The 11,665-nt window shown below is 43.2% G+C and overlaps 1 protein-coding gene and 1 non-coding gene across 3 annotated transcripts; one reads left to right on the forward strand and one right to left on the reverse strand.

Annotated features, from left to right (window-relative positions):
• Nucleotides 1-1,384: 1,384 nt before the first annotated feature.
• On the reverse strand, nt 1,385-6,402 carry LOC112070208 (epithelial membrane protein 2). Of its 2 annotated transcripts, none has more exons than XM_024137630.2 (5): nt 6,321-6,402; nt 3,582-3,664; nt 2,935-3,037; nt 1,965-2,105; nt 1,385-1,876 (listed from the first exon to the last, which is right to left on the reverse strand). In XM_024137630.2, the coding sequence occupies exons 2-5, from the start codon at nt 3,657-3,659 to the stop codon at nt 1,713-1,715; spliced, it is 486 nt and encodes a 161-aa protein (XP_023993398.1). In that variant the 5' UTR covers nt 3,660-3,664; nt 6,321-6,402; the 3' UTR covers nt 1,385-1,712. The 2 variants fall into 2 exon arrangements, with proteins under 2 accessions (XP_023993398.1, XP_023993397.1); XM_024137629.2 differs by lacking the exon at nt 6,321-6,402 and adding an exon at nt 5,974-6,060.
• Nucleotides 6,403-11,470: 5,068 nt separating this feature from the next.
• On the forward strand, nt 11,471-11,523 carry LOC112070209 (U7 small nuclear RNA). Its single transcript, XR_002893857.1, has one exon. It is a non-coding gene; the product is annotated as a U7 small nuclear RNA (small nuclear RNA).
• The last annotated feature ends 142 nt before the right edge of the window (nt 11,524-11,665 follow it).

Consider the following 11,665-nt stretch of genomic DNA (forward strand, 5'->3'; position numbering starts at 1 on the left):
CCCTGAATACTTCCCACCACCCCCGTCCCACCCTGTTTCCCTATCACCGCCACTCCCATCTCTCTACCCCTGTCCGTCCACAGTTACACCCCCCAGTACTACTCAGAGGACAGGGGCAGAGAGATGGAGGAAGAGGGGAGGGAGTACTCAGATGAGGAGTACAGCCCACTTTGACTGTATGTGTGTGATACTTACCTATGAGCCAACATGCATTTGGATTTTGACAGAGCAAATCAGTGTGAAGTAGTCTGAAGCTCTCTGTCCAAACTTGTATGCATGCTGTCAATAAAACTTGGTGAAAATGTGCAAAATGATTTCATGCCTTCTGTCAGTTTCACTGTGGTGTCCCTCTACCAGTGACTAGGTATCATTCATCTTCCTGCAATCTGTCCTCCTTCACCGATTATGATTCATATAAAATTGTTTAGCATTGACAGGAGAAATTTGATTTAAATCAAGTTTTAATACAAATTATTATCATTATCATACTGATAAGAAACAGTAACAAAAATAAAATTGCATTAGACATAAAGCATAATGTGAAACCAAGCATGTTCATATTTACACATATCTCAATGTGCAGTGAGCAAATATGCTCTGTCAGATTAAGGCACTCAAGATCTGTCTGTTTGTCTGTCAGTCCATGGGTGTGTCTGTCAGTCCATGGGTGTGTCTGGGGGATAGGTTGATTCAGACAAACGGAAGTTAACCTACACAATAAGACTAATGGTACAAAGCATAAAATAATTACATAACTAAAAATGGGAGGGGTCCAGTTAGCAGTGAGGTTAGTACTAATATTCCATTCCATGTATGGACATTGGCAAATACATTATATTATTTGTCTTATTCAGCACAGGGCTGTAAGTCAAACGGGGTAATGATCGTTGACAGTTTCCGAAATTGGATTCTGTTTGCGGCACTAGTCAATTCATCCTTCTATTTGGTTTTGAGTGTTTTGGCCTTGTTTTATTCTGAGCCTAATTGAGAAATAAATCAAATGTAAGCAGGACTATGATTCTGAAATAATGAGATACTGTCGGTCTATACTCTCTGACTCCCCTATACCTTCTCCAACGAATATATGAGGGCTGTAGAAGTTTCATTGACTTTGAAAATGTTGTCCCACTTTATATTAAAGAGCCCATGAAAACTAAACATGGACTTAGTAATATGTGGGCAGGACAGGTAAGTTATAGCTATGTGGGCAGGACAGGTAGGTTATTACAAAAAAATMTTAACCTTTATTTAACTAGGCAAGTCAGTTAAGAACATATTCTTATTTTCAATGACGGCCTAGGAACAGTGGGTTAACTGCCATGTTCAGGGGCAGAATGACAGATMTTTACCTTTTCAGCTCTGAGATTTGATCTTACAACCTTTCGGTTACTAGTCCAACGCTCTAACCACTAGGCTACCTGCCGCCCCACTATGAGGGCAGGACAGGTAGATTACTACTATATGGGGAGGACAGGTAAGTTATAACTATGTGGGCAGGACAGGTAGGTTATTACTATGTAAATCCAATATGTTTAGACACACTTCAGTGGGAACCAAAAGAGATACATGAATCAAAATTCAAGCCAGAAAATATGTGGATAACAACTCTCCCCTTTTGTATCCCACACTCATATCCATACCTAATTGTACAAAAAACAATCAGATCGTAAGATATTGAGCCTGTCCCTTGGGTTTGGGCAAGTCTTCTGCTTCTAGTTTGCTGTCTTCTTTCGCAGGACAAAGTAGATTATACTGGAGATGAAGGTGAACGCAAAGGAGATCCAGGCCAGAATGAAGGAGTGGCCATACCAACCATCCGATTCATTCTTGTGAAAGATGTCTGTGTAGATGGAGGCAGCGATCATAATACACAGGCCTGGAGGGAGGGAGGGACAAACGTCAAGCAAAGACAGAACTAGTTGTTTAACAGGTTGAAGATTGAAAGTGTTTAGGGCAATACGTACAGGCTAGGAGCTGGAAGATGCCAGAGAAGGTGAATCTCTGTCCCTTTGACAGAGTGAAGAGCTGTCCCACAAACACAAACAGGCCAAGGGAAGAGAATATGCAGGCCAGAATGGAGCTAGCCTGCACTGCCTGGAGGTATTCTGTAGAGGGAGACAGAGACAGACACTGAGTAAGGACTATTTACAGAACAGACACACCCAGAAATCAACACCATATTAACGAAACAGTGTTGTGTCACGCTCTGAAATGCAGAGGTGAATGGGGCAGTTCTGTTTTTTAGAAACACAATGAAAGTATTTTAAATCTGGAAAATTGTGTGCTAAGGAAAATTTATGAGAGCATTTAAGACGAGTTCATTTCATAGGTTGTAAAAAGGGTTTCTCAGCAATCAAATAAAACACTTAGAGATACAACATTGCTACATACATACATACATACATACATACATACTTTTGACCACACATTCACTAAAGGTCTACACACAGACTCAATGTATTTGTAATGCACTTTCAGTGTACATACTCAAGCAAATCTGAACCTCCCCACCAGCCCCAACCCTGTCTCCGATCCTGCCACACCCTCTGTTCAGTTTCCTCTATGAGAAAATGGCATTGTTCTCCCTCGTTGGGCAATAGAGTGCTTACTGATCAATCATGCTTCACACGAACAGACACACAGAGACAGGTTAGATGACAGGCTTAGTCTGACAGTTGTTATGGAGCTCTACCCTGAATTCAACCAAACATCCAGCTCAGTAAACCCACATCCTGGAGAAACTACACTGTTCCTGTTTCTGTGCTGCAAAAATGTATATCTTGGGGTGACATGAGACACTAATTCACATGTAGGATGATATTTACATATACTGTATATCCAGGAGCAATGCTAATTCCCTGCAGTGCTGTTTTTTTTCCACAGAGAATGTTTCCTTACATTTTAGCCCAGCGGTTCAGTATGGCCCAGGCTTACCTTGATGGTAGTGGCCGGGGAGATCGTTGGAGCTCCAGGTTACATTGGCCAGTATCCACCTGGCCCACACATCAGTGGACACGGTTTTTGTCATCCACCAGGCCTGGACAGGACAGAGAGGAGAGATAGTCAATGGACATCCACAGGTTCATGTGTTGTGTTCTAACATGCATTTGGATGTCCAGGCACAGGGATAACAGTCAATGGGTTGAATGTACATCMGTYGAACGTAGCAGCATACCACAGCAGCCAGGTATGCTCCTCTCACTACGACAGGCCTTTTAACACTCACTGGAATCCCACGCACGAACAAGAGCATGTATATGCAGCCACATTGTTAACGATAACGCACAGGCAAACACACACACACAAACTCAGGGTGATGAAACACTGGCCAACCTGTTTGTCACCTATGTTCTTTCAGGGGTGAGAGTGAGCTCAGAAATGTAGTCCAGAACACCAAAGTAGAACACTGACAGAACAGCACCAAAGGCCTGAGCCGATGAGGGCTAACATAGCATGCTTTCATCTTTTGATTCAACACCCCACAGACATAGTGAAAGAGATGTGCACTCATGTGTAGCTTCACAGGCCTATGTCAACATGAAGAGAACTAAGTGGAGGAGGAGCAGTGGGGGATTACTTACATTGTCTATAGTTGCCACTAGGAGGAGGATGATGCTGGTGAGGTGAAGGAGGAAGATTCCGGCTAGAAGAACCAACATGATGACTGAGAGAAAGACAGAACAAGGGAGAGGGAGAAAATATATATATTTTGTTAAAAGTTGGTCAAACACTTCCTCGTTCTATACCATATCAAATAAAGGGATACTGGGGGACACAGACACTGTCACYGGGCTTAACATGAGTGACAGGAATCAGATACTCTATTGTTTTGTACTCTTGCTGTACAGTGTCCTTTGGTTTCTTGAAAGTTGCTTCAAATCTCATGTATTTGTATTATTAAATATTATTAGATATGGATGTTGACAAAGGCTGCACTGTGAAGCTTGGCTTCAGCACTTTGAAACAGGCAGTCATTAATGACGGGAGGTCTGAGTCTGCACCCCCTCAGGGTGCGGCTTTATAACTCCTGATGGGTTATAGCCACACACACTAACAGAAATGGAGGGAGGCMTGATAAAAAAATTAATCTATAGGATTCAGAGGAAGAGATTTGAGATTGGTCAAGCCAGGTAGTGATAGCCCTGGGAAACAGAGAGTGAGAAAATCAGAGGGATAAAGGGGGAAGCGTTGGCAGGAGATGAGTTGTAACTTGTTTGCAGCTTGCAACAAACCGCCACTCCTTAAAATAACTGCACAAAATACCTACTCCCCTGCCTGCCCCACCTCCCCCAAATAAACACATACACACACCTTAACCCAGGGGTTCTCAAAATTTATGGGGCCGGGGAACCCTTCTGTGATAGTAAATTCCTCATGGACCCCCCCCCCCTCATAATCAGAACACAACTCAAGTTAGATAATAATAGCATACAAGGAGTATTGCCATGACTTCAGCAGTGCATGGTCAGACAAACCAAGTTTTGGGCCCTAGGTTGGAACATTTTAAAGGCTTGCCTCTTGCCATCGGAGAGAAAATTTCCTACAAATCTACAGATTTTGTCATGTGGCAGAGAGATTTTTTGTTGTTGCAGCTTTTAAGCTAATATCCTACAATTCGACACATTTTTCTATGAGGCAGAGAGAAAAACTGTAGTTTTAAAGATTAAATTGCACTGCATTTATGTAAAAGTATTGTGGATGTGTAATTTTTTGAATATATATTTTGAGATCTGGCTGCGAACACACTGCAAGCCATTGTTAGTGGGTTTGAATGACCCCACTTTGAGAACCCCTGCCTTAACCAATTCAGATTAACTAGGCAGCTCAACTCAAAATATTGATGAACGATCTCAATTCACCAATTACAATGGCCATTATTTGATTTATTCATTCAGTAAAGATCATAAACAATACAAAAAAAGCTGAATGACTGTTTGAATGGCCATTGTCAGTAGAGAGAAGGCAAGATTGCTTGTTCTTCCTAAATACAATCTTATTGTGAGAACAACTCACGGATACACTTTAGAGTTCCTTCCCACCCCTACTACTGGCAATAGYGCGGCTTGGGATCTGGTGGGTGTGGAGAGAGTGAGGCGAGAGCCAGTCTGGAATGCAGAGAACCTCTCTGGGATAAAGGGCTGGTCTGGGTTGGGTCCAYACATGTGATCTACATCAACACTGACCCACCCCAAGTTGTTTKCCYCCKARGTACACTTCAAAATGAKTGTAATTGGGAACAAGTACTTCTTAGTTAGCTCAACTGTGTGTAAATATTTGAGTACACAAAAGATGGTCTGTGTAATTTCTCATATGAGAGCTTCTCATCTAAGTGCTGAAGKGACAAATAAAGAGGGAACTCGAGCTAGTCTTAGACAATTAAACCTCTGACTGTCTGAGCTGACAGCCGCTGAAGGAAGTTTAGCCCTGTTCTGTTATGTGAAGGAAATAAAAAGTACACCCTATCCAACCTCAGTAGTTTGCCAGAGTCACAGAGAGTAAACACTGAATTCATGACAAACTTCCTGCCTTCTAGGATGGAGCATAGTTCCATCATGCACTCAGCTATCTACCAGAAATTACAGGACAGGTTTCATGGGCGTGTGCATTATGAACTTGAACTAAATGTATACTTAAAGTTTCAGAATTGCAGTGCATTTGGATTTTCACCTTGTAATGTTTGTTTCAGAACCAGCTACCTGATCAATTACCTGAACACGCCCACACTGAACTTACCTGGCAAAGGAATAAACTACCAGTATCACTTGCACTACAAAAGACGTGCTAGCTACAATTCTAACAAATTCACGCCCCTACTGACTGTGTGCAATTTTATTAGTCTTGAGAGTAATAAAAAAGGGTATGCATATAGGCTATTATGTAGGCTATTATATAGGCTATGTTCATTTAAAAAACACATGAAGAGCATGTCAAAGAGTTGAGAGTTCTGAAAGAGAACACAAATATTCAACTTACTTTTTGATGGTAGCCTTTCTGTTGAAGCCCAATTCCTTCTGCTCTCTACTTTCCAAATGTCAGACTCAGCCCTCGCCGCCAAYGAACGCACAAACACTCACAACCACACCTCCACCCACTTCCCTCCCTCTTTTCCTCGAGTCCACACCCCACCCAAATCTCTCGCTGCTTTTTTCTATCTCTCTCTCTCTCTCTGTCTGTCTCACATGCATGCAATTACCCAAAAGCCACTATTTCAACAACTTTGTGGTGGAGTATTTGTTTTTCATGTTCTAGCTATGTCTTTGTCACTCTGTCTATTTAGGCCATTATATCCATGAGTACTCAGAGGAAGCACACTGACTCACCCACTGATGTTTGGGAAACTCCCAAAATATTGTCATGAATTCAAATCCCTGTTGCCATGGAGACTCAGTAGTAGCCAGAGCGACCACATTGTTGCTGTTGTATCTCCACACACTGACGTGGTGGGTGTAGTATTTCTGCCTGATCCCCACCCACTCTCTCCATTCCCCCTCCAAAGCTCTCTCTCAGGGAGGATAGTCAGGATGAAGGAATGTAGTTGGTTGGGAGGGAGGGAGGGAGAGGAGGTAACAAGTGCAAGTCATAGCCTGAGAGAGAGAAAGAGAGATTGTGTGTTTGCATGAGAACGAGTGAGAGAAACCTGTTTCCCACTAGTTCAACTCATATTCACACTTGATTGATAGATATAGTGCACTATCTAGGACAATAGTCTGACAATATAAGTAGAGGGAAAGAAACCTACTTCTATTGACCTCTGCTGAGGTAATGTGCTACATACAGAGTGCTTCAGCAGCCTCAGGTGATGTCACAGGGAAATGATAGGGTTTCAGACATGTTTGGCCAAGTGACTCTCAGACCTCAAAGTATTATCCACCGGGCACGTCACATACTGGGTTATTGGTGGATACGGTTCCACAAACAGCATACCTCACTTTGGCCTCACGCAGGAAGCGGCGCAGGTCCTAATCCAGGCACTTGTCATCTCCCYTCTGGATTACTGCAACTCGCTGTTGGCTGGGCTCCCTGCCTGTGCCATTAAACCCCTACAACTCATCCAGAACGCCGCAGCCCGTCTGGTGTTCAACTTTCCCAAGTTCTCTCACGTCACCCCGCTCCTCCGCTCTCTCCACTGGCTTCCAGTTGAAGCTCGCATCCGCTACAAGACCATGGTGCTTGCCTACGGAGCTGTGAGGGGAACGGCACCTCCGTACCTTCAGGCTCTGATCAGGCCCTACACCCAAACAAGGGCACTGCGTTCATCCACCTCTGGCCTGCTCGCCTCCCTACCTCTGAGGAAGTACAGTTCCCGCTCAGCCCAGTCAAAACTGTTCGCTGCTCTGGCACCCCAATGGTGGAACAAACTCCCTCACGACGCCAGGTCAGCGGAGTCAATCACCACCTTCCGGAGACACCTGAAACCCCACCTCTTTAAGGATTACCTCGGATAGGGGATAGGATAAAGTAATCCTTCTAACCCCCCCCCCCCTAAAAGAGTTAGATGCACTATTGTAAAGTGGTTGTTCCACTGGATATCATAAGGTGAATGCACCAATTTGTAAGTCGCTCTGGATAAGAGCGTCTGCTAAATGACTTAAATGTAAATGTAAATGGGTCAAAGACAAGGAATGTGGAGTAACCTCTAAAGATGTACTGCGGACTCCCCACACCCAACACTAAGGATGTGACTGTCACAAAGCCAATAGGATACACCCTAGCCCCTAGAGGGACAGGCAACTCAAATGCTGGGCCTCAAATATAGAAAAAGGCAGAGAGGGAATTTAGAAATGTTGTCTAGCCTGCCTCTTCCCACGGTGTATCGACAACACCTACCTGACAGGTGAGGTAAGCTAGCTTGGGTACAGTGTGGCCTGCTGCCTCTGGAAGCTGGTCCCGAGCTAGGCGGGGCCCCAGTGAAATTAACAAATAACATGCCTGCGTAGCTTTTGAGAGGACCAATGGGATCATTTCATCAACAATCAGCCCTTTGTGAATCAAAACTGGAAAAACCAGAGCCCATAAAGCAGGGGTGTCAAACTCATTCCACGGAGGGCTGAGTGTCTGCAGGTTTGTTTTTTTCTTTTCAATTAAGACCTAAACAACCAGGTGAGGGGAGTTCCTTACTAATCAGTGACCTTAATGAAACAGTCAAGTACAAGGGTGGAGTGAAAACCTGCAGCCACTCYGCCCTCTGTGGAATCAGTTTGACACGTGCCCTAAAGGCAGACTGGAACAGTTGTGATATTGTTTGAATTGAAGTGTTGTATGTACTGTATTAAGAATGTGTTCGCTCCTTCATATTCAAGGAAGATCCAAGGTGGGTCTACAGCGTGGTCGTGGCTCGCCTTGTGTGGGACGAGAAGTTAGAATGCGTGGGTTACTTCTGGGAGCGTTGAGAAAGACCACGCAGCTTGTGACTCAACGCTGAGGAGCTCCCAGGGCCGCTCACTGACAGAGTATTTCCACACGGCCGTGTGAAACAATTCCAGTGTCCACATGCCAAAGGGAGTAAGCGTGACCATAAGCACGTCGCTTTACAATGGTAAAATGATCTGCTGTGGTTAACTGTGTCATTGTCCCCGGTCTCTGCCTGTCTGAGTCTGTCTACAGCAACATGACTGTCCTGGCTGTCTGATTGCTAGGTTTAAATTTAGAAAAACAGCAAGAGTATGTAGGGGATTTGCTGAGTAATTTTAAAAACTTTAATGAGTCAGAACAGATAATGGCCTGTATCAAAAACAGTGTGTTGAAACTCACCCTACCCAGTGTTGACTAACTGGGATGAGGCTATTGGGATCTCACTTATCCCTTCACTCCCACTTGTCGTTTGACTGGTTTACTATACAGGTAAGTTACACACTGACGTCCTTGTGCCGTTGTAACACACACACACACGAACACCCTTCTGGCCCTCAGATTTATGTCATAGCCACACACATTCTGGTACACACACACACACACACACACAGTGAAAGGAGCTCCCTATCCTACTACATGGATCAAAGGTGCAACTGGACCGTCTAATTCTATGCCTGCCAGTCAATGTTCCCTCTCATTTGTTTTCATCGCGTAGCAAGTTTCAGGTCTGCTGAAAGCAAAGTTGTGAAAATTCTGTGCAACTTCCGGTGTGCGTTTACTGTGAACACCGAGAACACCTGCTTTAAGTTAGTTCTAACAGTGGTCAAGTAGGCTACTGTGGCTATTTGATCATAATGTAGGCCTACCAGYGTGGCCTACCATCAAAAACAATGGAGAAAATGCATCACATAACATTTTAATATGGTAATAGCTGTTCTATCATTCAGCCTACAGTAGCAGCCAATGTATGGTGTTCAATATAGGCCTACATTCCATGAGACTTTTGAAAAAAATATGCAGGGCTTGACATTAGCCTGTTTATACACTTGTCCTTGTGTTTTTTGATGCAAGAAACCACTTTACAGAATAAAATTCAATATTATTCTCATCCCATTATTACAGAGAATCAGACACATTTTGCTACCCTCTGCCTATTGGCTACTTAGCTTATTCAAGCCTGTCTGAAAATACAACACCGCCCCTTTAAGACCAAAAAAGCACTTAAACTGACTTGCTTTTCAAAGATCTAGAAATGTCTAGAAATGTACACGTTTTGTGCTCTTGTAGTAAGCAATCACTCCCCCATTGCTGACTACAAATGATCTATAACGGGGCTAATAACTCACTAACTAGCAAAGGATATGAACAAATGTACACGTCGCTACATGCAGTTCTCGCTTTGATCTGTATGCTGTGAATACAGTCTAGTTCAAAGTGAACGGCACAGATCCATATATGGCAATGGTCTATTTGCATATAGGACTACTGCAGCTCTGATTGGTTATGGCACACTGGTCTGTGTAGAGTAGGGGCCTGAGTCATGCATGTCAATGCAATAGAATCCGACTCCGATGCTTTCTGCCTACAACAAAATCTCTTGCATAGTTCGTTTTGCATACTAAGTCTTGTATAGTTCATTTTGTTTCGGTATGTTGCATTGAAAGTGGCTAATATTGCGTTGATTTGATCAAAATTGACACAGTAAAGGGAAACAGTGATCGTGTTAACTAAGGGGGGAAACTCTAGAAAGTTGAGTGAAAATTAATCTCGTGCTTCTCTGCTCGCTGATATTTCTTCTGCATGGCAGTCCCGGGGAGCTGCACGCCCGCACACGCGCTCACAGTTTAGAGGGAACATTGCTGCCAGTTGAAGGATACTACTCCCATGATCTCCATGTTGTGGCATGCTCCTTCCACATACATTATTCTCTGTAATGCACAAGTAATTCACAAGCAAGATCAAGCCCCTTGAAACAGCCCAGGTGCAGCTACCACCCATATTAGTGTAGTGAGGGCTGCTAAATCTGGTCACTCCCTCCATTAGAGGTCCCAGGGACACAATTCGGGCAGAAAGATTCAAGGGGAAAGTGTAAAGTAGTAGGGGTCTGTGATTATGTGGTGAACCTGGTAAACCACTGGAGAGCCAGCCAAAGTAAGAGAAGTATGAGCCTAATTAAGGTGGAGCAACATTCAGGTCAGCCAGGTGCCATCATAGGTCAGCCAGAAACAGACAGAGTTGGACTAGGTCCTAGGACATATACATCAATGTGATTTTATGCAAGCCTCAACTAAATGATATGCACAGAGTACATGGACATCCTGTGATTTGTGTTACCCTTTACGTGACCAGAATTAGAATGCCATTTTAATTGCTCTGTCATTATCATTTTGGTTTCATGAGATTATATCTACTTTTGCATAACACTGATTTCCCTGGGGACGATAGGGACAGTGATCAGTTGAGGCCTGTAACGGTAAAACTATGGCAGTCTGTGGTTCCTTTAGATTCGTCGGGGGTTTCTCAATGCTCCCCACGTTTAAAAAATACAACAGTTTCCTATACAATACTACAGTACTTACTATAGAATGATAAACTGTATTATACTGTAGAATACTATACTGTAACTGTAGTATCCCTCGATAATGTGTAGTACTTACTATATAATGTTGAAGTATACTGTAGAATACTATAGTAAATACTCAATATTATCCCCCCAAAAAACACTGTAGTAAATATTACAGTAATGCCCGCAAAAAATAAGTGAGAAACCTACATGCCAAGTACAGACCAACCTGATCCCTACAGGTTATAGAAAAGAGTAGAAGCTCTGAGCGATCTGTTCAGACCCCAGTCCTACTATCTAAAGGTTATAGAAAAGAGTAGAAGCTCTGAGCGATCTGTTCAGACCCCAGTCCTACTATCTAAAGGTTATAGAAAAGAGTAGAAGCTCTGAGCGATCTGTTCAGACCCCAGTCCTACTATCTAAAGGTTATAGAAAAGAGTAGAAGCTCTGAGCGATCTGTTCAGACCCCAGTCCTACTATCTAAAGGTTATAGAAAAGAGTAGAAGCTCTGAGCTATCTGTTCAGACTCCAGTCTTACTATCTAAAGGTTATGGAAAATGTGATCTTTTAGTATTTCTCCAGTAGGTTTCCTGAAGGAGAAAGCCTCCACGTCTAAGATAATAAAACAAAAACACTATAGTAAGCTAAATACTACAGTAATGTCTACAAAAACACTACAGTAAATACTACAGTATACTACAGTCCACAAAAACACTACAGTACATACTACGGGCCACAAAAACACTACAG

Source organism: Salvelinus sp. IW2-2015, unplaced genomic scaffold (assembly GCF_002910315.2).
Source record: "Salvelinus sp. IW2-2015 unplaced genomic scaffold, ASM291031v2 Un_scaffold1255, whole genome shotgun sequence".
Lineage (NCBI taxonomy): Eukaryota > Metazoa > Chordata > Actinopteri > Salmoniformes > Salmonidae > Salvelinus > Salvelinus sp. IW2-2015.

Bases quoted from the DNA above. Each gene is read 5' to 3' on its own strand.
- LOC112070208 (XM_024137630.2), bottom strand. From the start codon at position 3,659: ATGTTGGTTCTTCTAGCCGGAATCTTCCTCCTTCACCTCACCAGCATC. The intron at 3,038-3,581 runs GTAAGTAATCCC...TGTCCTGTCCAG, and splicing joins TAGTGGCAACTATAGACAAT to GCCTGGTGGATGACAAAAAC. The intron at 1,877-1,964 runs GTACGTATTGCC...CCCTCCCTCCAG, and splicing joins CATCTTCCAGCTCCTAGCCT to GCCTGTGTATTATGATCGCT.